The sequence below is a fragment of the Nycticebus coucang genome, chromosome 7, assembly GCF_027406575.1.
Source record: "Nycticebus coucang isolate mNycCou1 chromosome 7, mNycCou1.pri, whole genome shotgun sequence".
NCBI lineage: Eukaryota > Metazoa > Chordata > Mammalia > Primates > Lorisidae > Nycticebus > Nycticebus coucang.
The window spans coordinates 111,590,337-111,617,086 of NC_069786.1; the positions used below are offsets into that span (position 1 = coordinate 111,590,337).

At 36.2% G+C, this 26,750-nt stretch overlaps 1 protein-coding gene across 2 annotated transcripts in view; it reads left to right on the forward strand.

Moving 5' to 3' along the window:
- Positions 1-26,750, forward strand: part of VWC2L (von Willebrand factor C domain containing 2 like) — a 179,910-nt gene that overhangs the window by 24,326 nt on the left and 128,834 nt on the right. For both annotated transcript variants that reach the window (XM_053597633.1, XM_053597634.1), the window contains exon 3: positions 809-938. In XM_053597633.1, coding sequence (XP_053453608.1) covers positions 809-938 — 130 coding nt within the window. The remainder of the gene's footprint in view (positions 1-808; positions 939-26,750) is intronic.

Sequence of the window (26,750 nt, forward strand, 5' to 3'; positions counted from 1 at the left end):
AGCTTCATGGGAAAGTAGAGCTACAACTTGTAAAGAATGAGAAAGCCATGGAGGGACCTCTGCTTTAGATTATTTGCAGTTCAGGCAGTTTCCAGAAAGCAAACAGGAAATCACAAACTCACTTTTGGTTGGTAAGTACCATGAAGACAAAAATTCTGTTTGGATTTTCAAATTGTTTCCTCTTAATCATTCTTCAATTCCGTTGTTACAGTCTTTGACTCCTACTTAAATAGTGTTTTTTTAAAAATCAATTGATTTTAGTTCATTCAGAAAAGCAAGCGGGCCAGATGAAAGGCATTCACTGAACCTTTCAAGAGACAGAGTGGATGTTTGGATCCCAGATGCAGTCTCCCTAATATTCGCATTGAAAAAATGTCATTTAAAGTCTAGGTTAGCTTGAAAAAGAGTTCGTACAAAGGCTAAGAATGTCCACTTACTCTTTCCTCGTTTCTCAGAAATCCTCCTCTCTCAGGGAAAAAAAAAAGATATTTGACATTTTCCAGTGTCATTCCTGTTTACCAGAAGAAGTCAGAGTGACCAACCCAGGAGATGATGTGTTAGCTGTGCAAACATTTGTCTGGAAAGTAGGAACAGGAAATGTAGGCGAAGTCATTCACGGGTGCCCTGGTCATTCACGGCCTCCTGAGCTGAACAGCGCAACCTGCCGTGGCGTGGAGGATTAGGTGGCCTTGGCTGGGGGAGAATGACAGACATGTGGTAACTGGAGGTAATAGAGTAAAGCCAATATAAGCACTGATGTTTTGTTAAGTTACAGGAGAAAAGGGGCTAATTTTAGATTTGTTCCTAGCCCTCTCCATGTGAATGGTGTCGCTGTGAGCCCAGCAATGAAGTTCACTGTGTTGTAGCAGACTGCGCGGTTCCTGAGTGTGTCAACCCAGTCTATGAACCAGAACAATGTTGTCCTGTCTGCAAAAATGGTAAGACCACACTGCATTAGCTTTCAAAGAGGGGTTAGTGCAAAATACAAACATTTCTCTGCTGCGCACCGTTCAGTGCAAAAGCCTCTAACTTCCGCCTATGGTTCTTTGACGTACGCGTGGCTGATTTATATTTTTATCCCACCTTAAAGTGAAAATAAACCAAGCAATGGGTGAATTGTGCAGCTTTTTGTCTGGGGGAATTAAAGGTCTTATAGCCTGTAGCCTGACTTTGTTGTGATCCCTATTATTTACTGTTGCTTTATAAGGAGGATATTGGAAAGCGCATAGTGCCATCTTTTCGCAGTGACTGCGTTTTTCTCTTTGTGGGGCCTGTGAAGCAGTTCACCCCATTCCATAGTGCATAACCTAGGACAGAGAGTAGGGCGAATGTCGGGTATTTTGCTTTGGGCAAAGATAAGACTTTTAGGTTGAAAGTTAGATTATCAAAGAAATATAAAATTCAATCATCAATGCACTTAAATTGCGGTAACAAAGACTAAAACGTTTAGGGCTTTGATTCCAGGTTTTTACTCTGTGGAACCCTGTTCTCCTAGTAATTGCTGTAGAGGGTAACTTGGTTTACTTGTTACATAAGGTTCTATGTTTCTTGTTGTCCCTCGTGGAACGGAGAGGCTGAAACAACTACAGCATCCTCACCACCAAAACCAACGTGACGCTGCAGAGAAGGCAAAGCAGGGCTGTGAACCCAGAGGGGCCTGTCCACAAAGGCAGGAGCACCCGTCTTCTAGTGGTCGTATAATATCAAACAAGAAAATAAGAATAATTCTTTGCTAGATCATACTCCACAAATGTCCCTTCTGGCATTAATATCTGCCTGAAAAAGAGGTTCTAGCCCCCAGTCTGGCTGAGGTCACTGACTCTCAGGTTGAATCCCTCTGCCCTTTCTTGGCTTAGCCATGGTCATCTTCTTCTATTACAGATTTTTTGTTCCAATTTTGGGAGCTCAAATGCTAAATCTTTTCCTTCACAAAAGGATAATTAGTAAAAAGGAGTATCGGGTTATTTAAAGGGAAAACAAAGTACGTCTGGCTACTTTTATAACTTTTGTCTCAAAAGTCTTATAAAGAACCCCTGTAACATTTTTCCAGGCACAAGTTTAACTATTTCTGATCGTGTGACTCCATTAAGTTGAATACATCTATCGGCTTCCCTTTGTCTTCCCTTCCCCCTTACCCAAGTTGCCTGTTACTGTGAACATCTTCCCGACTCAGAGGTGGAAAAAAATACCCTCCTGAAGTTCTAACCTATCTTAAGCATGCAAAGATATCAAATTTAAGACTTTATATTTTTCAAAGGATTTTGAAGAAACTGGAAAAGATACAGGAAAGAACAACAAGATGATTTAATGGTTGAAAAATAGGACCTATGAGGACAGAGTGAAAGAGTTAGCGTAATTTGTCCTGGAGAAGAGAAGGCTCGGGGGAGACCAAACTGTCATGAAGTATATGAATGGTTAGTCTAAAGTAGAAGAAGAACTGTTATTTTTCATTTTCTCCAAGGATAAAAGGAAGAAAAACTCAGCTACCTAATCAATCTTTGAAAATAGGATTGACATGCCTTTGACTGAAGACCGCTTCTTTTTTTCTAGAAGCAACGGTCTAAACAGGTCCTTGCAGGCCTCTTCTTCCCTGGGTGACCTGGGTTATCTTGGTCTCACTTTTAGGGTAAACACAATTATGCTTATAGTTAAAAACTCTTGTCTGGAATCAGTTGGCATATGCATAGAGCAGATCTTCTAGAAGGTACATTACACATGCATCTGTCACATCCTGCTGGCAGCCCTACCCCAAAGCCCAGGCTATATTCAGAGTTAAAGCCTCTGTCACACGTCAATCAGCCACACAAACTAGTCACACTTCACTGTATGTCACCCAAGATTGTCATGTTTCTATTACAGGTCAGAGTAGAAATTCATCTCCACTAGAATCCCTCTTCATACAAAAATTTATAACGAATGGACTTTACTTGTTCAATTAATTGATTAGTGATTCATCAGTGTCCCTGATAAACAGATTCTGAGTGCACAAGTGTATTAGTAAGTTCTCTGATTTTTTTTTTTTTTGGTCCACAAGCACTACAGAATGACCATCTGTGCTCCCTCCCTTGTGCTACTTCTAAACAAACTTTTTCTGTATTTAAAGAAGGGAAATGAATCTGAATTAAAGCTAATAGGAAGATTGATTATAATATCATGCTATCTTTTTATTATGATTAAATGCCACCAATTCATGGCTGAAATGCCACCAATTATGGCTGAAAGGCAAAGTATAATCATTGTCAAAAGCACATCAAGGACCACTGAAGACCACTGTGGCCACCAGCTGTGCCAATATGTTTAGTGGAAAAACAGGTTGAGCCCAGGTCTTGCTTTCTCTCCTTCTAAGCCTAATGCAGAAAAGAGAAACAGATGACCCATACATAGAAGAGTTGGAGGGATAAAAAATGTTTATTGTGACAGAGTATAACCAAAACTGTTTCTTAAATTTCCAACAGTAAGTCTATGTCATTACATATAAGAAGATAAATCTGCCCGTTATACCATAAACTATTTTTTTTAAGTATGTTATGTTCTTACTATAAAAAAGCAACAAGATAAAAATATACCCTGTGGACTCAAGGTAGAGGCAATGGATTTTAACCTGTAAACAATCTTATAACATTTTTATATTTTCTTAATTTTTCATAAAAGTAGGTGATTTTGGCAGGCAAGTAATTTTTGGCTTACATAAATGCGGACTATCTTGGCTGTCAAATAATTTCTTTTTGCATACTAAGACTGATTTTTCAGCCTTCCTAAATTATAACTTGCCAAAAAGCAAGAGATATTAGAGACTTAAAACTTCAAAAATGAGATATAAACTTTATATTAAATATAAACTTTAAAAAAGCTTAAAGTCATAGAATCTACCACATGTAATTTTAAAATTCAATGTTCAGGTAAATAACATAGTTTTCCCATAAAGCAGCATTTTATCAATGAAAATATTACAATTATCTGTAGAAATAAAGATTTTAATTTCATGAAGTACAAGTTAATCTGCTCCCTATGTAAACAATGATAACCTCTATTTTCAATACATAATATTTAAGAATAAACTTAAGAACATGTTTCTAGAAATTTTTTCTAATTGTATAAAGAATAAGAGAATTTTAGATTTTCTGGTCTCAATGATTAACTTGAACAGAATTTATAGTGGTTGCCACTGAGTCTAGCCAAACTGTAAAGTATACATACTTCATTCATATTAAAGTTAGGTCAGCTCCAGGAGAAGACTATCAATTTAGCCTAAATAAAATGAAAACATTATGGACAGACATGAATAACTGGACATAGTCCAGGTAATACACATGCCAAGAGGAAAAGATCAGAGTAATTTTTTATTAGGAAAATTGGGGGATTGACATAGGATTTATTGTTTCATAATAATTTAGCATTTATTTTTTCTTCCTTTACACAGTTATAAGAGCTAGAAATACAAATGATTTCCCAGAAAAATATAACATTTCCAAACTGTTTTTCTTTCCCTGAGATCGTATTACTCTGACCTACCTTTCAGTCCCAGGTCTTTCCATGTGAATTAATGCACGCTCTTTATAGTTTTTTGTTTTATATTATGAAGAAAATAAATTATCACAGCCTCTGCTTAAAGAAAATATTCTAATTTGGAGTATCGAATAAATATTTCCAAACTTGGAAACTTACCATACATTTGACTAGTAACATGGCTATTCATACATTTATATAATACTAATGTGAATCAGTATTAACTTTAGTTTCAACTTCTTGCATTTGTAGCCACTCCTTCTACTTTTCATTGGTCTAAATGTGTTGATATTTTTATCCCAAGTCATTAAGTATCCATGTTTACAGAATGCTGACTCTCTGGACTAAAAAATAAAATATGTGGCCAGTTATTAAAGTATTTCATTATTGGCACTTTCAGATAATTAACTGTGTGTTTTACGTGCACATGCCGGTATGTCAGTGAGTTCTATGTTAGCGTTGGAATATATAGTCCGTAATTAATTATAGATCAGAAGGAAAAGTTACTTCATGAAAAATTGGAGTAGACAGGGAAGTCTCACAAAATCTTCTACACACATTAGAAGTTTTCATCTCCTTGCTAAGTAGACTAAAGTTGTCATAAGCCCTGTTTAAACATGCAATTTCATAACACTTAATGTATTCTAGGTCAGTAGTGCCACAAATAAGACAGAAAAGAGACCAAAGGACAAGTAGAAAAGGAGAGAACAGAAGATGAGATGGGCCGTGTGCTCACAAGAAAGAGAAAGGACTTGAGCGGTATCCAGGAGCTTCTAAGTATGTTTGGGAGAACAAGGGAATATCAATTTGGTATTGACAATAATTTAGGATTGATAGTACTTTGTCGCAAAGGCATTGAGTAACAAGTGAAGAAAGAATTAATAAAATGTTGGACAACTTTCAAGAAGGCACTTTCCAGCAATTCTACCACTTACACTTTGCCCCACATTCACATACAAAATTTTCACTGCATTTTAAGGGTGGTAAGTTGGGAGAAAACCTAATAGTCCTTCAATAGAGTAAGGAAATATTTTTCAGCCTTTAACGAGATCTCTGACTTTTTCTTTTACTGCCCAAGAACTGTATATATTATATCATATACAGTTATATAAACTATTATTTATATATGCCATAGTAAGATATACTACATTGATAGTACATATTTAAAATGTTTCATTTTTAAATTAGATACAATTAAATAAGAAATTTGTATGTGCATAGGAAAGGAGATAAGTTCATTCGTGATAGGATGTTAACAATATATAATTCTCATATATAACTCAGTGATTGTTTTTAGTATGAAGTGAGAAGGTAAAGGAGAGAAAAGAGCTAAAATCTTTAATACATGAAACATTTACAAATGAATAATGAAAACAACAGAAAAGTATGTGAACAAGTAGTTCGCATAAAAAATACAAATGTTCAAAAATTTATAAATTATTGTTCCCCTAAAAAGTCAAATTAAATTGTTTTTAAACACACTTTTATCTTTTGTATGTCCTGTGGGGAAAGTCCTGGAGAAATATACAGCAAATTTTTCACAGAAGTCCAGTGATCAGAAGAGAAGGTTAAGGACTAGGAATAAGAAACAGGGACCTTGACCTTTTTATATCATAGGCCTCTTTATTAAATGAATTTTTATAATTTAACCTTTTCAGAAAAGGTAATCCTAATGTTATTTAAACTTTTCTAGAGAAGAGACAAGAAATAAACTTTCTTTTGTATTAAATGGGGGTACAATACTGTAACAAATTAAAGATCACAAACTAAAAAAAAAAAACTTATAAAGCAACCTTACAAGTGGTTATTAATGGGGAAATTGTAAATGTGGTTACAAAACCCTTGATCTGAATTACTTTAGTTGTAAATTTTACAGAGGAAGTGCAGTTCATATATAGTATACTATACTACTTCACCCAGAGTCTAGGGCAGCATTCTTCAATCAATTACATGAACATTTCTGCAATAAAATATACAATAACCATGCAAAGGAGACTGAATAAATAGAATAAAGAGAATCACATCATCTCAGGTCAGGGATTAATTACAACTGGGTTTTTGTCTCCAAGACATGGAAAAATCTTTGGATTTTCAGAGATTGTCAAAAAGGGATTATATATTTCATTAGTAAATGGAAACCAGCAGCAGGTTAAAATAATTATGCCTCTTGACCAAGTGGGATTTACAATGGGTTTTATTAGTAAATTGAGGGAAAATATCATATTATCATTTCTATGTACACTTAAATATATTAGACATATAGACATAAATTGGCAAAAACAATTGACAAAAACTCTTGACAGGACAAAACTGAAGTGGCTAATTCTTACATGATAAAATATACTTGCCTTAGTGCGCTACAACCTAACAATTCAGATGGATAGGTGATATATGTAGATTCAAATACATGTATACATATGTACAAATACATGCATACCTAATAGCAAATATAATTAGAAAAAGAGAACTCAGAAAAAAAATGGAAAGAAGGAGGTTATGTTAGTTTTTGCAGACGATGGTTATATATTTGAAATAACTAAGAAAATTGACAAAAACTATAAACGAGACGTAAGATAGCAAGTTACAAAATGAATGCGCGGATGTCAGATACATATATGTCTATACGTCTGAAGTTGTGCCCTTGGTGCATGATGCAGAGATAGCATTAAACTATGATAGAAAGTTCATTAACAGAACTTTCAACTACATATGAAAATCTGGTGTGTGATAAAGTCATATGTCAAATCAATAGGGAAAAGACACTTTATAGATGAAATGGTGTTAAGCCAACTGCATAGTTATCAAAAATATTTTAAAGGGTATACGTGAAACTTGGTAAACGGTCTGTGAAGCTAGTGAATGATGCCCCATGAATATATCAGTGTACACAGCTATGATTTAATAAAAAAGAAAAAAAATATTTTAAATAACTACTTACCTTATAATTTTCATATATAAAAAGCTCTCAGGAACTGATAAAGATAAGAAATTCTATTTTTAAAATGGGTGAAGAACGTCAAAAGGTATTCCTCAGAAAATGAAACAAAAAAAAAAAAGAAAATGAAACAAAAGTGGCCCTTAAATATTTGTAGGCAGAAAAAGAAAATTAAAAACTCGATAATTTTTTTTTTCACTTAGCAAATCATCAAAATCCTAGAATTTAATAATTCACCTTGGTAATACTGTGGTGGAACTGTGCTCTTCCTGGTGGGTATACAATTTGTGCAACTCTCATTAAAGAAACCTTCACAGATACCTGAAAATTAAAGCATATACACCTGTTATCTCAGCAAATTACAACTCTTTACAGAAACGTGAAATAACGTGAAAATTGTTGCTTATTGTCTACGTTGTACTTTGGGTTTCCTGATTAGTGACAGATGATCAGAAAATCATAAGAACAGCTGCAGATTTAAGTTATCTTTTAACATGTCATCAGTTGATAGGAAAAACAGAACAGACTTCTTATTTTAAATACTCAGTGAAACATTTTTTGTTTCATTGTAATTTAATTAACTTTCACTTTTTTCATCTTATAGAATGATTTAAAAATTTTAATTTTACATGGTTAAAATTACAAAAGTAATAAATATCTTGTTAATAATAGACATTACATACTTTTCAAAAAATAAAAATATATTAAAACAAATATTGATGTTTGGGATATATATAATCTTCTAAAAGTCACGAAGTTTACTAAAAACTATTTTTAAAAAATAATAAACAAGAAGATACCCTGGGTTTCTAAATGTGAAGACTCAAATTTGTTGGGTTATATAATAATAAATTAAATGGAAATCCTTGAAAATGTTTCTGTGTGATATAATATTTTTATAAATTTTTTATAATTTTTTTATAAAATTGTTTTATAAATTAACCAAAATAATTAGTTCCTCTAGAAAATTTAAATACATGAAAAAATGCATTTGGGGGTGGTGAGGTATTCAGCCATACTAAAATAATATATAAAGATAGAACCTTAAACAGTGTAATATTGATGCAGAAATAAATAGAAATTAATAGAAGATCAAAAAGTAACCTAAGTATATATTATAAATTAGTATTTAATTAAGGTGACATCCATATATCTAAAGAAAAAATGTTTAATTCTAGACATGTATTAGAAAAATTCATTTTTTAATTAATTTATTTTTATCATTAAATCATAGCTGTGTACATTAGTGCAATCAAGGGGTACAATGTACTGGTTTCATATACAATCTGAAATATTCTCATCAAACTGTTCAACGTAGCCTTCATGGCATTTTCTTAGTTACTGTATGGAGACATTTGTATTCTGCATTTAGTAAGTTTCGCCTGTACCCATTCTAAAATGCACCGTAGATGTGGCACCAGAAAAATTCATTTTTTAAAAGTAAAATTACATTCCTATTTTGCCCATTATATAACAATAAGTTTCAATAGCATTAAATCTAAAATAATATCATAAAGGAATTGTTTAAATAAGGTAAATATTAACTTGTTCTCAAGATAGAGGCACTCTTTCTAACATCCAAAATTTCTAAAAGAAAAAATTGAAATGAAAATTAAGTAATACATAAGTTTTATACCTGTGCTTTAAAATGTAACATATAATTTTTGCTATAAATTTCCACATATATTAAAAGCAGTTTTTATATATGTTGACCTTCCTTTCTACAGGCTCTCATCTAGTTTTGGAAAGGTAAAATGTAACAGGCATTCTCACACAGCTGGTGAAGAGTATATATGCCCTCCTTTCAGAAAGGCAAAAATATTTTATGGGCCTTTCATCCAGCTATGACACTTCTAGAAATTAATGAAAAAGAAATAATCAGGCTCAGTGCCCGTAGCACAGTGCTGATGGCGCCAGTCACATACAATGAGGCTAGCGGGTTCAAACCTGGCCCGGGCCAGCTTTGACAACTGCCACAAAAAAATACCCAGGCATTGTGGTGGGCGCCTATAGTTCCAGCTACTTGGGAGGCTGAGGCAAGAGAATCGCTTAAGCCCAAGAGTTGGAGGTTGCTGTGAGCTGTGATGCCACAGCACTCTACCAAGGGTGACATAGTGAGATTCTCTCAAATAATAATAACAATAATAATAATAATCAGAAAAGAATATAAAAAGGTATATACAGAGACATTTATACAGAATTGTTTTGTAATAGCAAAAACTTAGGAAAACTGAAACTAAATATTGCAGAATAAAGTGTTTTAGAAATCCATATTATATCTAAGACTAAGATATATTAGAAACATATGTAATATATCTAAGGACTAAGATAATATTAGAAATAATACTACAGGAAAAAAATTAAGGGTATTCCCTCCATCAAAGAATGCATGTTCACAATATATTATTAAATTAAACTGATGGGCCAAAGGAAATACATATATGACCCTATTTTTGTAAAAAGATATAATTTGCATAGAAAAAAAGGCTATAAGGAAACACTTCAAAATGTTAGTAGTGTTTAACACTACAGTCGTCTAATAGATAATTTTTACTTTTTTCCTTTTGCTAGCCTATATTTTCTAAATTTCCTACAACAAACATATTATCCTGTAATTTAAGGTTACAATTTAAAAGACAGAAAAATTTATAACAAAAATATTGTACTTTTTCTTTTATAATTTAATAATCAATGGCACATCCCTTATTAGAAATTGCACCATGATTCCTTGTTAAAATTAGTATGTTAAAATAAATTAATTAACCAACTAATAATTTCTACCAGTTGACTCTTCAACTCCTTTAACTATGGGATTCTTTCCAAAGCATTTGGAAAGCCTCATTGCCCAACTGAGGTACTTCTTAGGGAAATTGCTAAAATATTCACTTAAGAATATCCATTTACGTTTTCGTGAAACTATTTTGAAAACTGCCAAGTTTGAGGATTGAGAGCAAGTCTTTCACCTTAATTTAATATTTTCCCACTTCCTCTTAGGTAGACAATTAGTGACAAACATAACAGATATAAAACAAGCTTAATGAACATGAAAAAATTCCTGGCAAATGCTCATATCCATTGGCTGCAGAGCCCTGAAGCAGTTCCCGATGAAAGCATGTCCTGTGAAAGACAGTTTCTAAGTCTGCATTTCACTGACTACACAACTGAAGGTCAGAATTATCATATTCTTATGAAGTGGTTGTCATAACAGAGTAATTATAAACAGCTATTTTAATGAACCACAAACAATAATTTCCTATTTCTTTTATAAAGCCTCCAATATATGAAACGAACTATTTATATTTATATTATCTTAGACCAACAGGGATTCCCTCTTAATTCATCAGCAAATTAGATTTCAAAAGTATTCTTTTACAATGTTGACACAATGGAAATTAATACCACATTCATCTCCTGTGATTTCCTAATCAGATCTCTTCTGTAGTTATCAGGCTACCTGATCTTTGAGAGCCTGTAGAAAGGAAGGTCAACGCATACAAAAAAAATTGAAAATTTTTTTCATTGTTTCTTCTTAACATATAGAAAATGCTTAGGAACTTTTTTTTCCATAAAAAAATAATTTAGAATGTTGAGTCTGTTTCTCCCACAAAGCACACACATGCTTCCTTGAGAACCAGGAGTGTTAGAAGATGAACTCAGTGTTCAGTCTACTCATTCTACAGGGCACTTGAGGGACCACAGTAAGGGAATTGGACACTTACATACTCAGTATCTTGCTCCTGACATTCATAGGATCTTGAAGGTAATCTGATTCCAAAATAGTAGGTAGGGGTACTATTGAGTATAGCCCCCAGGGCTATTCTTAACCCCTTTTTCTGTCTTATTTTTAAGCCTCTCTTCAAATATGATTTGTTAATAGAATATTGCTGTCTCTAGGATTGTAGATAGTAATCTCTAACAAACTACCTTCATGTACTATAGATGGCAGAAAATAGGCAAGTGAGATCACTAGCCAGGTTTCTTGGGAGTTGGACATGGTTTCAGAAATAATGAAATGGGTCTGGCGGGAAACCCAAGGAAATTGCTATTGATAAGATTTTAAAACACCTGGAAAAAAACTATTATCTGCCCAAGGAGTCTCAAACCACCAGCAGTGGGCAGGGCGCACTGAGGTGCCATATGCTGTTGGGTCTCAGGCCGGGGGAGACTCCAGGCCATGATGGGCCTCAAGCTCTTCCTCACGCGGCCAGGCTCCCCCTGATCTCTCAGAGACCACATGGTCACTGCTCACCCTGAAGGCACAGATGAGAGCACAAAGTCTCACTTCATCCAAACTAACTTTCTGAGGCAGGTGCTAGGAAGTTACATTCACTCTTTCACGTCACAGCAGCATTGCCAAGTGGAAGCCCCAGCTTTTCAGAGAGGTGGAGTCCCAGAGCAAGCTTTGCCCCACCACATCACCACCGTCCTCTGCTCCACTTTCTGTAAATCTTAGACAAAGATGAAAACAAAGCTGTGACGTGTTCCTTGTCCTTCCTTGAGTTGGAAGGCCTTCACAAGTACTCAGAGAAGATGAGCCTATAGGGCTCTAGGAAGACGCCCCTCTCTCTTCAGAAGTGAGTCAGATATCTGCAGTGAGTCTCGGAGAGGCACATCCCTCAGACACAGAGTCTCACATTTCCTTTCTTACAGAGCAGCCTAAACCTTGGACCTCTACGGCCCGTCATCATTAAAGAAGGGACCACAGAGTTCCAGGTTCTACTGAAAAGAAAACTTCTCCCTTCCCAAGAGACACAGCCTCATCCTCACTGCTCAGCTTGGGGCTCTTAACACTAATCTCAGGTTGCTCTTTCTCCCAGCTCTTCAATACCCAGACCCTTGGGAACCCCTCATCCCCTTGCCCTGACCCCCATATGGCTTCATGAGCTGTGAGCTGAAACCCCAGATAAATGTGTTCTACTCCCTTTCTCTTGTTTTTTTTTGTTTTTGTTTTTGTTTTTTTTGTTTGGCCAGGGCTGGGTTTGAACCCACCACCTCCGGCATATCAGGCCGGCACCCTAGTCCTTTGAGCCACAGGCACCTTCCCCCTTTCTCTTGTTTTTTGTTCTCTACCACACCTACTGCCACACAAATAAGTTTATTTTACTAATTTAGTTGCTTATCTCCCTTCCTTACCCAAGTAAACTCTACGAAGTTAAAGATTTTTATCTGTTTCGTTCACAGTCATATTCCTGCTATCTAATTTTATAGATGCAAATATGTGGTTTCAAATAAGTTAATGACTAAACACCCATATTGTGCCTTATAATTAAATAATGTCTGATTCTTTGAATTATTTTAAATTACCTTTAAATTATCAAAAGTATTGATCTTCTATTCCATACAGAGGCTTTCATTCAGAGAGTTTAGGGGACATTGTGTAGTGAGAAGAAAGATACTTCTCAGAACATATCTTCTTTAATTAAGTTTGGTTTAGTTACCTAGTACAATTAGCCAGCACACATTAACTGATGGGAAGCATAGCAGGGTGACCTAAAAGAAATGGGCTAATGCTTCATAATTTCACCACGAACGCTTAAAGCTTCTGTTTGTTAAGAACTGACATCATGTAACGTGTGGGTTACCTTAGTGCAAAATTAATGTTAGACTTTAGCCAGTTACCACTTTATGATGTGTTTTATGAAATTATAGATATTATGTTAATGCATGTAAAGCTCCTGGAACATGTAAGAGGATTAATAAATGAGAGCTCCTGTTACTCTTGGTAGTTAGATTAATTATAATCATTAGCCAAGTCATCGAGAAAACATGAAAAGGACGATTAGTCCCCTCAGCAGATGCCATCAGCAGACACCCCTGTCCCTCCAGTCTCCCAGACTTCACCCTGCAAGTGCCTGTCCCAGGTGTCCTCTCTCCTCAGGGCCATAAGCCCCCTGCTCCCTTCCTGTCACCCAGGGTTCGCTCTCCCCCACATTTCAATGAAGTGAACCTGCACTTTATGACTTATCAGTGGATGAGCCCAAGAATATTCACCTTGGGAAAAATATAGTAACTTAACTGATGTCTTCAATACCTGACATCCCAGCAATTTCCCCCAACCATCTAGTGATGTAATTGGTGAAAATTTTGGAAGTGAGTCCGTGCGTGGTGAATTATTTGCAAATATGTGTGGGGATGTGGACACGTACCACGATAGGCTGGAAGGGTCATCGTTTTAATGGGTCAGCTTTTCTGTCCGTCTCCCGTGACATTGCATAGGAGCTGATTGAAGTTTTTAAGAGGAATGAAAGCCCAGAGCATTGACTGCATATGTGCCTTGAAAGATTTTGGTAAAATCATCTGAACTTAATGTGAAAGCAAGAAACAAATTCAGAAAATGTGCCTTGATATCAGGGTGGAGAGAGAAAAACTGATTGTAGGAGATAATACTTAATTCTAGACATCAAATTATGTGACTGAAAAAGTAAATCAGACGGATGGCATAAAATGAGGACAAAGTAAACTTGCCAACAAATGCCTCTTCTGGCATAAAATGATAGGAAAACCCTTAGGAATGACTGTGGCTCGGGCAGGAAGCCCTTGCCGCAAGACCTCTGATATTTAAATATAGCTGTGAGCTGCTGCAAATCAATCAGAGACATTAAACCTCTTTTGAGACATATTTATGCTTAGATGCCCCTGAATTAAGAAAAGAGAAACAGGAAGTTGCTGCATGCCTGCTTATTCCACCTCATTTGTATAAGGTGCTGGCACAGAGCACAGCAGACACAATGGTACTGCTTATCAGAGGGGATAGCTCGCTACCCTGAGTCTTTCATCCCCTTTACCCAGCACTTTTATGTGTTGTGATGAAAGGTTCATAAAACAATACACCTGCCTTCTGGAAAGCTCAGCTTAGTTAGTTTCCAACACCATTAAATAATGATAGTCAGCAATGTTGTCTCCAAATCTCAAAAGTCTCCTGCTCCAACGTTCTGTGTTGGGGATTTGAAATAGGGTCAAGAGGCAGGGCACTAGGGCCTGAGGTCACATGCTACCGGTGTGGGTTCTCAGTGTGGATGTTTGCTTTGTCTGATTTGTTTGGATTTGATTTGATGATTTCTTTGGGAATGGAAAAAGATGACAATGAAAAACAACACAAAAGGAAAGCTCAGTGAAGAGGAAAATATATAAGCCTTTTAAGCCAGATTTTCTGCAAGTTGATGGTAAAAACTTAATTGGCTTCTGTTTTAACTGTCAGTAAATGCAAGAGTCTGATCTCTGAGCTGAATAACATAATCAACCTCTGCACAATGTCATCAGAGACTGACACAAAAGGTGTTCGACCCCTCACAATGATGACCCTCTAACCTGCTGCTGTACACGCCCGCGTCTCTGCACACAGTCATAAACACTGACACATGCATGCTCTCTTTCACATCTAAAATCTTCAAAATGATTGTCCCTTAAAATTGGGGGAAATATCTGGGATATCAAATATTAAAGACACAATGTAAGTTACATGTATTTTCCCAGTGGAGAGTATTCTTAGGCTTATCAAATGACTTAGTCATGAAATATAGGCCTAATTAGTTGTAATATGGGAAAGAGCAAACCAAGATGGCAGGGAGACTGCAGGAAGGTTGTGGTCCCAAGAAGAGAAGGTACCTGGGACAGAGGCTTGCCGGATGAGTAGGGGTCAATGAATGCTCGGAGAACGGGATGGAGGGAGGTGTCTGCTGACAGCACCCGCTGAGGGGAACAGTTGCTCTTTACATATGTTTTCTCAGTGACTGGCCCAAGGGCGACAGCTGTCATTTATTAAATCCTTATATATTCTAGGTGCTTTGCAGGCATTAACATATTTGACCTTTACAACAGTCCTATAAAGAGGAAACCGTTTTAATTATTAATTTGCTAGGACTGAAGCTGAATTTCGGCCAAAGCAAATAAATTGCCCTCCCATATATTGCTGAGATTTGAAGCCTGCTACCAAACTTCAAAGCCTGTGTTTTTAACTAGTCATTCTCAAAGTGTAGTCCCAGACCAGCAGCCTCAACATCATTTGGAAGCTAGTTAAAAATGTAAATTTCTGAACCCATCCCATATTGACGGAATCAGAAGTTCTGGGGTTGGAAGGCCGCCTTCTCTTTCAAATGAAGGATAAATGTACAGTGGGTGGAGTGTGCTGAAATCATTGTCATCCGTGACTACCTGAAAGAACGTTATCCTGGAAAGGAATGCCCTGGAGTAGAAGCAAGGCCACTTGTGGTGGAGAGGACCTGTGAATGGTGAATCTCAACTGAGGCCAAGGCAGGATTGCCAGTGCCTGAGGGTGGAGATAGCTGGGAGATACTGGGGGATGGTATTCAGGTTAAGCTGTCAGGAATAAACATTCTTAATCATCATGACATTTCTTAGTACAAAGTTATGATCCTTGAGAAATAAAGTCAACTCATTTTTAAAGGCAGCAAAAGTCACTTGAGAAGGCACCAAAATGAAAGGAAATCAACGTGAGATGAAAGTGATGATTGCTAATCCTTCATCATTCGTCATAGTCCCCTTTCCTGGTCTACTGAAAAGAAGGGATTGTTTCATGTGACATATTTTTCTCTGGATTTAAGTCATGGTAACCACTAATAACATTTTATGAGTTACAATTATATTAAAGAATATTTTCATTTTTAAAACAGTTTTATTGAGATATGATGTATTTATAAAATGGAAAGCATATTTTTAAAATGTACAATTTGCGGTTTTGATATATGCATGCATGTGAAACCATTAACATAATCAAGGTAGGACACAAATTTGTCACTCCCAAAGATTCCTCAAGCCCCTTTGTCGTTCCTTCACCCCAGTCCCTCTCTGCCCCATCCCATCCCAGGCAACCTCTGTCCTGCTTTCAGTCTTACATATCAATTTGCATCCCCTAGAACTTTGCATGAATGAAATGAAATCAATCTGTACTCTTTTTGTACATAGCTTATTTCCCTCAACAATTATTTTGGGATTCATACATGCTGTGCCATGTATGAAGACATTGTTCCCTTTTAATTGCTAAATAATATGCCATTATGTAGCTATACCACAGTAAAATTTAACTATTCACTGGTTGGACTTTGGGCTTTTTCTGTTAAAAAAAAAATGATTATTGCAAATAAAGCTACCATAAATGTTACCATAAATGTTATAGACTTTGTACGACTATAGGCTTTACTTTGAATTCTGAAAATACCTAGGCTTAGAATACTAGATCATGTGGTAAGCGTATATTTAACTTTTTTTTCAAATGCAGAACTGCTTCCAAATGGCTGTACAATTCCAAATTCCCATTAGAAACCTATGAAATTGTTCCTCTACATCTTCATCAATGCGTGGGATCATCAATACTGTTTAATTTTTGCTATTCTAGTAAAAATGTATTGTTATTTCATTGTGGTGTTAAATTGCATTTTCCTAATGACTGTTGAGGGTATACATCTTTTCATATGTTAATTTTCCATCATCTGTAGTGAAATATCTGTTCAAATCATTTGCCCATTTTTTTTTTAAATTGGACTTGTTCTTATTACAATAAATTGGATTGAGTTTGGAGAGTGAAGGAGGATTCCCTCCTACTCAGTATTTTGGAACAGGTTCAGTAGGATTGGCAACAGTTGTTCTTTGTACATCTGGTAGAATTCAGCTGTGAATCCATCTGGTCCTGGGAGGGGGGTTGTTGTTTTTGTTAGATTTTTTATTACTGATTCAATCTCACTACTCATTATTGGTCTGTTCAGAGTTTCTATTTCTTCTGGTTCAGACTTGGAATGTTGTATATTTCCAGAAATTTATCCATTTCCTCTAGTTGTCTGGTTTGTGGCTATAGAGATGTTCATAATCTTACAAGATAATCTTTGGTACTTCTGTGATACCAGTAACAATGTCTTCTTTTTCATTTCTGATTGAATTTATTTGAATTGCCTCCCTTCCTTCCTTGACTAATCTAGCTAGTAGTCTGTCAAATTTGTCTTTTCATAGAAACAACTTTACATTTCATTGATCCTTTTTTGTTTGTTTGTTTCAATTTCATTGCTTTCACTTTGATTTTTGTTATCTATTTTCTTCTGCTAGTGTTAAGTCTAGTTTAACATTTTTCTAGTCCCTAGAGGTGTGATACTAGGTTGTTAATTTTTGAACTTTCTGCTTTTTTGTTGTAGGCATTTAGTGCTACAAACACGTCTCTTAGCCCTGTTTTTGCTGTAGTGCAGAGATTTGGGAAACTGTGTTGATAGTATCATTCATTTTGAAAAATTATTGATTTTCCATCTTGATTTCTTCATTCACCTAAAGATCATTGAGGAAAGGTTTCTAAATTTCCATGTATTTGTATAGTACATGGAATTTATTTGGGAGTTGATTTCTATGTAGTAGTTTTTTTCCACTGTGATCTGGGAAGGTACTTATGATTTCTGCATTTAAAAAGTAGAGTTGTTTTGGTACATAACATATGGTTTCTCTTGGAAAATGTCCATGTGCTGATGAGAAGAATGTATATTTTGTAGATTTGGGCTTGAATGTTTTGCAAATGTCTATCAGGCCCACTTGTTCTAGAGTCTAAGTTCCATGTTTCTTTGTGAATTTTGCGCCTTGATGGTCTGCCTAGAACAGCCAGAGGACTATTGAAGTCCCTTACGATTACTGTATTGTTGTTTATCAGTTAGGTCTAGTTGTATTTGTTTTTATGAATCTGGGAGTTCTGGTGTTAAGTGTGTATGTATTCAGAAATATTATATGTTCTTGTTAAATTAATCCCTTTTATCATCGGACAGTGACATTCTTTGTCTTGTTTTACTGTTGTTGACTTTGTCTGTTTTATCTAATATAAGAATAACTGCTGCTATTCATTTTAGGTTTCCGTTTGCATCAAATATTTTTCTCCACTTCTTTGCCTTGAATCTATAAAAGTCTTTGTGAGTTAACTGGGTCGCTTGAAGACATAACCGACAGAATGAATACACCATTCTGCCAATCCGTATCTTTTAAGTGGGTCATTTAAACTATTTATATTAAAAGTTAATATTGATATATGAGATTCTGTTTCTGTCATCATGTTGACTGCTACCTACTTGCTTTGTATTCTCAATTGCATTACTGTTTTATAAGCCCTGTGAGTTTCATACTTACAAGTGTTTTTATATTGGCATATATTGACCTTTTATTTTAATGTTTAGAACACTTCCAAGACTTTTTTAAAGGACTAGTCTAGTTGTGACAAATTCCCTCATCATTTGCTTCTAGGAAAGGCTATACAGTAGAACCTCCATAGTTGACCACCTCCTCACATTGATCACCTTGTTAAGTTGACCTAATTTTCATAGACCAGACATGCACCGCATGTACGTATCAGTACAGTAGGCCTAGTTCCTTATGTAGGCCACCTCATTATGTTACAGTCCTGGTCAACTTACAGAGGTTCTACTGTATTTTTCCTTAATTTATGAAACCTGATTTTGCAAAATACAAAGTTCTTCACTGACAGTCTGTGGAAGAAGGTTAAAAATAGGTCCCTAATCTCTTCTCACTTGTAAAATTTCTGCTGAGAAGTCTGCTTTTAGTCTGATAGGATTTCCTTAAGTTATTTAACACTTTAGTCTCACTATTTAAGCTTTTTCCCTTCACTGACTTTAGATAAACAGATGACTATGTGTCTTGGTGAAGCCCTTTTTGCAATAATTCTCCCAGGAGTTCATTGAGCCTCTTGTATCTGGATATCTAAATCTCTAGTAAGACCAGGGAAGTTTTCCCCAATTATTCCCTCAAATACATTTCCTATAATTTTTTATTTTTCTGCTTCTCTATCAAGAATATATATGGTCTTTATGTTTTATATGTTTTATATAATCCCACATTTCTTGGAGATTTTATTCATTTCTTTTCATCCTTTCTTTTTTATTTTTGCTGAATGGTTAATTTGCGAGTCTTGTCTTTGAGCTCTCTTTTTTCTTTGTCTTGGTTTATTGTTAAAACTTTCCACTGTATTTTGTAATTCCCTGAGTCCTTCATTTCCAGAAGTTGCGTTGTTGTTGTTGTTTTAATATCTACCTCTTTAGTGAATTTTTCATTCATGTCCTGAATTATTATTTTGGTTTCTTTGTGTTGGTATTCAAATTTCTCTGTGATTTCTTTGAACTTACTTAGCATTCGTATTTTGAATTCTTCATCTGTCATTTCAAAATTTTCCTTTTGGTTAAGATCCATTGCTTCAGAGTTAGTGTGATCTTTTGGGGGTGTTAAATGGTCTTCTTTGCATACTTCCAGAGTTCTTATGATGGTTCTTTCTTATCCAAAGAAGCTTTCATTTCTCATTTTTAATTTACTTTGTTTGTATGAGATATTTTTTGTTTATTTTATTTTGCCCCTTGATGATATATGTTGTGTTTGGTTGGTTGGCTTCTATTTTGAGTGCTCTGTCTGAATTTCTTGGTTATGAATAGCCTTTGTGTGGTGAGTTTCTCAGATGCTGATTATAGTAGGGATATACAGGGCAGGTATATAAGTAGGCTCACTACCTTTTGCAGTATTGAAATTATGGAGATCTCAAGAAGCTTATCTTTTTCCCTAGCACTATGCTCCTTTGATAGCAGGTATTAAATTGGCTTGTGCTTTTGCTCTCCAGGGCCAATAAATGGCACTTCTAGGTAAGAGCCAGCTGTAGCAGAAGCCAGTAGGTAGATGTTTGAAAGTTGTTTACCATGAAAGTTCTCCATTGCTTCAGGCATAGACTACTCTGTGGTGGGAAAGTGATATGCTTCCCTACCGAGCCCCGTAGTGAGTCTTGTGACACTTAGTTCAGTCAGTTCCTATTATGCTTTTCCCACAGCTCTCCATCTAAATGATTTCAGTGTAGAATCTCTTTCCTCATCCCAATGAAGATAGATGTATAGCTCACCTGTGTGGGGAACACTGCTGCTCCACAGAGGCGGGGGGGAATGCACTGCCTCTCAGCATGTGCAGGTAAGTACCTGCTGTGGTGTTGCTGCCAATTACTTCAGCAGGACCTCAGACCCCTACAGCAGTATTCAGGGGCCAGCAGTGGTGAACTAGGTTAGGTAATCCCCAGGCCCCATAGCTTTGTAATATATTTTAAAGTCAGTTTGACTTTGCTTTATTGGTTAAAAAAATTATATATAAAAATTTTTTTGTGAAGTCAGGTAGAGTGATACCTTCAGCTTTGATTTTCTTGCTTAAGAGGTCTTTGGCTATTCAGGTCTTTTGTTCCATATGAACTTTAGGTTTTTTCTTCTATTGCTATAAAAAATCATTGGTATTTAAATAGAAGCTGCATTTAATCTATGGATTATTTTAGGTAGAATAATCATTGTAACTATTCTTCTGATGCATGACCATGAGATGTCTTCCAATTTGTTTGTGTTGTATTCAGTTTCTTTCATCAGTATTTTTCTTGTACAGCTTTTTCACTTCCTTGGTTAAATTTGTTCCTTAGAATTTTATTTTGTTATAGCATTTATAAATAGATTTTTTCTCTTTATTTCGTTTTAGCTGGTTTTTGTTGGTTTTATATCCCGCAACTTAACTGACTTTTAACTGACTCTTAACTGATAACATAATTCCTGTTATGTTGGTTTTATATGCTGCAACTTAACTGACTTTTTTAGATACAACAGTTTCTGTTGGAGTCTAGCTTTGATTCTGGGTTCATGCAATGGTGTAGTCTCTGTATGATTTATTTCAGCTATAAACCAAAAAAAAAAAAAAAAATCAGTGGTGTCTGATATTCTTGGTAGCTTCAACTGCAATTGTTAGTGGAGACTATGATGAATCATTGCTGGAAATGGGGACACCAGATAGGCCAGTACTTGCGACCCAGTCATGGCAGCAAAAGGCCAAGGACACCTGTCTTTGGCTCCCCAGGAAGTGAACATAGGCACTGGGGTTAGTGGGTCCAAGTGGACCAATTCTTGGGCCTCCAGGCAGCTCACCTCTGTGCCAGCAGCAGCAGTGGTGGGCAGGTCCTTGGGCCCTTGGGCAATATGCATCACATGTAATGTTAGTAGCAGTGGTAGACAACTCTTGGGCTTCCAAGTGGAACACTCTAGTGTTAGTGGTGCCTGTGATGGGCTGGGCAGGCCATTCCCCATGCCTCCAGGTCATGCATATATGTGGGTACCAACAGTGGCAGTAGTGGTGCCTGGATGGGCCTATCCTCAGGTGCCTGGGAGGAATATACAAATGTTAGCAGCGTATGAGTCAAAGCCATTCCCAGGCCCCTTACAGTATGCTTTGTCATCAGTGGCAGATGTTCTGGGCCTTTTGTTAAGGCTACGGGTAGTGTGCATGCAAAACCAAGGTTACCAATGGAACAGACTGATTCCCAAGCCCCCAGGTGGCATGCTTGGGCAATGGGGTGTGGGACATTGCTGGGCAGGCAAGCCTCTCCTCAGGACCCCTGGTGGTATGAGATCAGGCTATGGTGGGCAGGATGGGGTAATCCTCAGGCTCCTGAGCAGCATGCTCTTGTGTTGGCAACAAAGGCAGCAGTGGACAGAGAGAGTCCATCTTTAGGGCACAGGCAAATAAATGTGTGGCAGCTCTGCTGCTGGGGGGAGAGGTTGCAGTCAGCAGCAGTGGTTTCAGGCAGTTCGCTCTGGGAAGCATAGGCTCCAGCTCCCTTTGTCACTTTAGTGGTACAGTGCAGGTTTTCTTTTTTTTTCTTTTTTCGTTTGTTTGTTTGTTTTTAAATTTTTCTCTTTTTTATTGTTTTGCAAATAGATTGTCACTTGTTCGTGCACCCTTATTTTTCTGTTTCTTCCCCTTTTTTGTGGTAAAATGATTTTTTTAAATTAAATCATAGCTGTGTACTTTAGTGCAAACCAGCACAATGTGCTGGTTTCATATACAATCTGAAATATTCTCATCAAACTGTTCAATGTAGTCTTCATGGCATTTTCTTAGTTATTATACCCCCTTTCCCTGAAAATAAGACATCCTCCGAAAATAAGACCTACTTACAGGAAAGATAAGACATCCCCTGAAAATAAGACCTAGCGCATCTTTGGGAGCACACCTTAAAATAAGACACTGTCTTATTTTCAGGGAAACAGGGTATGCAGACATTTGTATTCTGCATTTAGTAAGTTTTGCCTGTACCCATTCTAAGATGCACCGTAGGTGCGGCCTCACCCATTACCCTCCTTCCATCCTAACCTCCCCCCTCCCTTCCCCTCCCTTGGCCCTTTCCCCATATTCTTGTGCTATAGTTGGGTTATAGCCTTCATGTGAAAGCTATAAATTAGCTTCATAGTAGGGCGAGTACATGGGATACTTTTTCTTCCATTCTTGAGATACTTTGCTAAGAAGAATATATTCCAGCTCCATCCATGTAAACATGAAAGAGGTAAAGTCTCCATCTTTCTTTAAGGCTGCATAATATTCCATGGTATACATGTACCACAATTTGCTAGTCCATTCGTGGGTTGATGGGCACTTGGACTTCTTCCATGACTTAGCAATTATAAATTGAGCTGCAGTAAACATTCTGGTACAGCTGTCTTTGTTGTATTGTGATTTTTGGTCTTCTGGGTATATATCTACTAAAGGAATTATAGGATCTAATGGCATGTCTATTTTTAGATCTCTAAGTATTATCCAAACATCCTTCAAAAGGAACAAATTAGTGTGCATTCCCACCACCAGTGTAGAAGTGTGCCCTTTTTTCCACATCCACACCAACATCTCTGGTTTTGGGATTTTGTTATGTGGGCTAATCTTACTGCAGTTAGGTGATATCTCAAAGTAGTTTTGATTTGCATTTCCCTGATGATTAAGTGTGATGAGCATTTTTCATGTGTCTGTAGGCCGTGCGCCTGTCTTCTTTAGAGAAGTTTCTCTTCAAGTCTTTTGCCCACCATGAGATGGTATCACTTGTTCTTTTCTTGCTAATACGTTTGAGTTCTCTGTGGATTCTGGTTATTAGACCTTTATCGGAGGTATAACCTGCAAATATTTTCTCCCATTCTGAGGGCTGTCTGCTTGCTTTGCTTACTATGTTCTTGGCTGTGCAGAAGCTTTTTAGTTTGATTATGTCCCAGTAGTGTATTTTTGATAATACTTCAATTGCCTGGGGAGTCCTCCTCATAAAATATTCACCTAGGCCGATTCCTTCAAGAGTTTTCCCTGCACTTTCTTCTACTATTTTTATAGTTTCATGTCTTAAGTTTAAATCTTTTATCCAGTGAGAGTCTATCTTAGTTAATGGTGAGAGGTGTGGGTCCAGTTTCAGTCTTATACAGGTCGCCAGCCAGTTCACCCAGCACCATTTGTTAAATAGGGAATCTTTTTTTTTTTTTTTAAATAGGGAATCTTTTCCCCACTGAATGGGGAATTTTTAATTGGCTTGTCAAAGATCAGATAACAGTAAGTAGCTTGATTCATCTCTTGGTTCTCTATTCTGTTCCAGACATCTATCTCTCTGCTTTTGTGCCAGTACCATGCTGTTTTGATCACTATCTATTTATAATACAGTCCCAGGTCTGGTAGCATGATTCCTCCTGCTTTGTTTTTATTTCTGAGTAATGTCTTGGCTATTCGAGGTTTTTTCTGATTCCATATAAAACGAGGTATTGTTTTTTCGAGATCTTTAAAATATGACAATGGAGCTTTAATAGGAATTGCATTAAAATTATATATTGCTTTGGGTAGTATAGACATTTTAACAATGTTGATTCTTCCCAGCTATGAGCATGGTATGTTTTTCCATTTGTTAACATCTTCAGCTATTTCTTTTCTTACAGTTTCATAGTTCTCTTTATAGAGACCTTTCATGTCCTTTGTTAGGTAAACTCCCAAATATTTCATCTTCTTTGGCACTACTGTGAAAGGAATAGAGTCCTTGACTGTTTTTTTTTGCAGCTTGCCTATTGTTGGTATATATAAAGGCTACAGATTTATGGGTGTTGATTTTGTAGCCTGAGACTTTGCTGTATTCCTTGATCACTTCTAAAAGTTTTGTAGTAGAATCCCTAGTGTTTTCCAGAGATATAATCATATCATCTGCGAAGAGTGAAAGTTTGATCTCTTCTGACCCTATGTGGATACCCTTGATCACCTTTTCTTCCCTAATTGCAATGGCTAAAACTTCCATTACAATGTTAAAGAGCAAAGAAGACAATGGGCAACCTTGCCTGGTTCCTGAACTAAGTGGAAATGATTTCAATTTAAATCCATTCAATTCGATATTGGCTGAGGGTTTGCTGTAGATGGCCTCTATTAGTTTAAGAAATGTCCCTTCTATACCAGTTTTCTTAAGTGTTCTGATCATGAAGGGATGCTGGATATTATCAAAAGCTTTTTCTGCATCAATTGAGAGAATCATCTGGTCTTTATTTTTTAGTTTGTTTATGTGCTGAATTACATTGATGGATCTACGTATATTGAATCAGCCTTGAGAGCCTGGGATAAATCCCACTTGGTTATGGTGTATAATTTTTTGATGTGTTGTTGGATTCTGTTTGTTAGGATCTTATTGAATATTTTGCATCAATATTCATTAGTGATATTGGTCTATAATTTTCTTTTCTTGTTGGGTCTTTCCCTGGTTTAGGGATCAAGGTGATATTTGCTTCATAGAATGTGTTAGGTATTCTATTCTAAAAAAGTATTCCTTCTTTTTCTATGTTTTGGAAGAGGTTTAGTAATATAGGCACTAGGTCTTCTTTAATCGTTTGGTAGAATTCTGACGTGAAGCCCTCTGGTCCTGGGCTTTTCGTTTTAGGGAGATTTTGTATAGTTGATGCTATTTCAGTACTTGATATAGGCCTGTTCAACATTTCCACTTGATTCTGGCTAAGTCTTGGTAGGTGGCACGCGTCCAAGTATTGGTCCATTTCCTTCAGATTTTAGAATTTTTGTTCCAAAAATTTTCATATTTCTGTGAGCAAAGTTTCTGGTAATATTCGTTAAGGATTTTTTGAATTTCTGAGGGGTCTGTTGTTATTTCATCTTTACCATTTCTGATTGATGAAATGAGAGATTTTACTCTTTTTTTCCTGGTTAGGTTAGCCAAATGTTAATCTATTTTATTGATCTTTTAAAAAAACCAACTTTTTGATTTATTGATCTGTTGTATAATTCTTTTGTTTTCAATTTTATTTCATTCTGCTCTAATTTAGGTTATTTCTTTTCTTCTGCTGGGTTTGGGGTTGGAATTCTCTTTGTTCTCTAGTTGCTTGAGATGTCTCATTAAGTTGTTAACTTCCTCTCTTTCCTTTTACTTGAGGAAGGCTTGCAATGCTATAAATTTCCCTCTTAGGACTGCCTTTGCAGTATCCCAGGGGTTCTGATAATTTGGGTCTTCATTTTCGTTTTGTTCCAAAAATTTTGTAATTTTCTTCTTAATCTCGTCTATGACCCATCTATTCTTCAGCATAAGGTTATTTAGCTTCCATGTTTTTGTATGAATATGCAGATTCCTGTTGTTATTGAGTTCAACTTTCATTCCATCATAGTCTGAGAAGATGCGAGGAATAATTTCTATTTTTTAAAATTTGCTGAAGTTAGACTTGTGGCCTAGGATGTGATCGATTTTGGAGTAGGTTCCGTGGTATGATGGGAAGAATGTGTATTCTGTTTTCTTGGGATGAAATGTTGTGTAGATGTCTGTTAAATCCAGATGTTGAATGGTTAAGTTTAAATCTAAAATTTCTTTGCTTAGCTTCTTTTAGGAGGATCTATCCAACACTGCTAAAGGGGTGTTAAAATCTCCGACTACTATGGAACTGAAGAAAATCAAGTTGCTCATGTCTGTTAGAGTTTCTCTTATAAATTGAGGCACATTCTGGTTGGGTCCATAAATATTAATAATTGAAATCTCATCATATTGAGTATTACCTTTAACAAATATGAAGTGTCCACCCTCATTCTTCCTTATTTTGGTTCATTTAAAGCCTATTGTATCTGTGAATAGGATGGCAACACCCGCTTTTTTCTGCTTTCTATTTGCCTGGAATATAGATGACCATCCCTTCACCTTGAGTCTATATTTATCTTTTAACGTAAGATGAGATTCTTGTATGCAGCGGATATCTGGCCTGAGTTTTTGTAGCCAGCCAGCCAACTTGTGCCTCTTTAGACGACAATGTAAACCATTCACATTAATTGAGAATATTGATAAGCCTTTCGAGAGTCCGGTGGACATTTTTAATCTTTTTGCAACTGTGGACGTTGGAATTAGATCAAAAGTTTCTGGGTGAGTTTACTTTTGTGGTGGAGGATCATGCTGGTCTTTGTGGAGGATAGGTCTGAGAATATCCTGGAGAGATGGTTTAGTTATGGCAAATTTCCCCAACATGTGAATGTCATTAAAGTATTT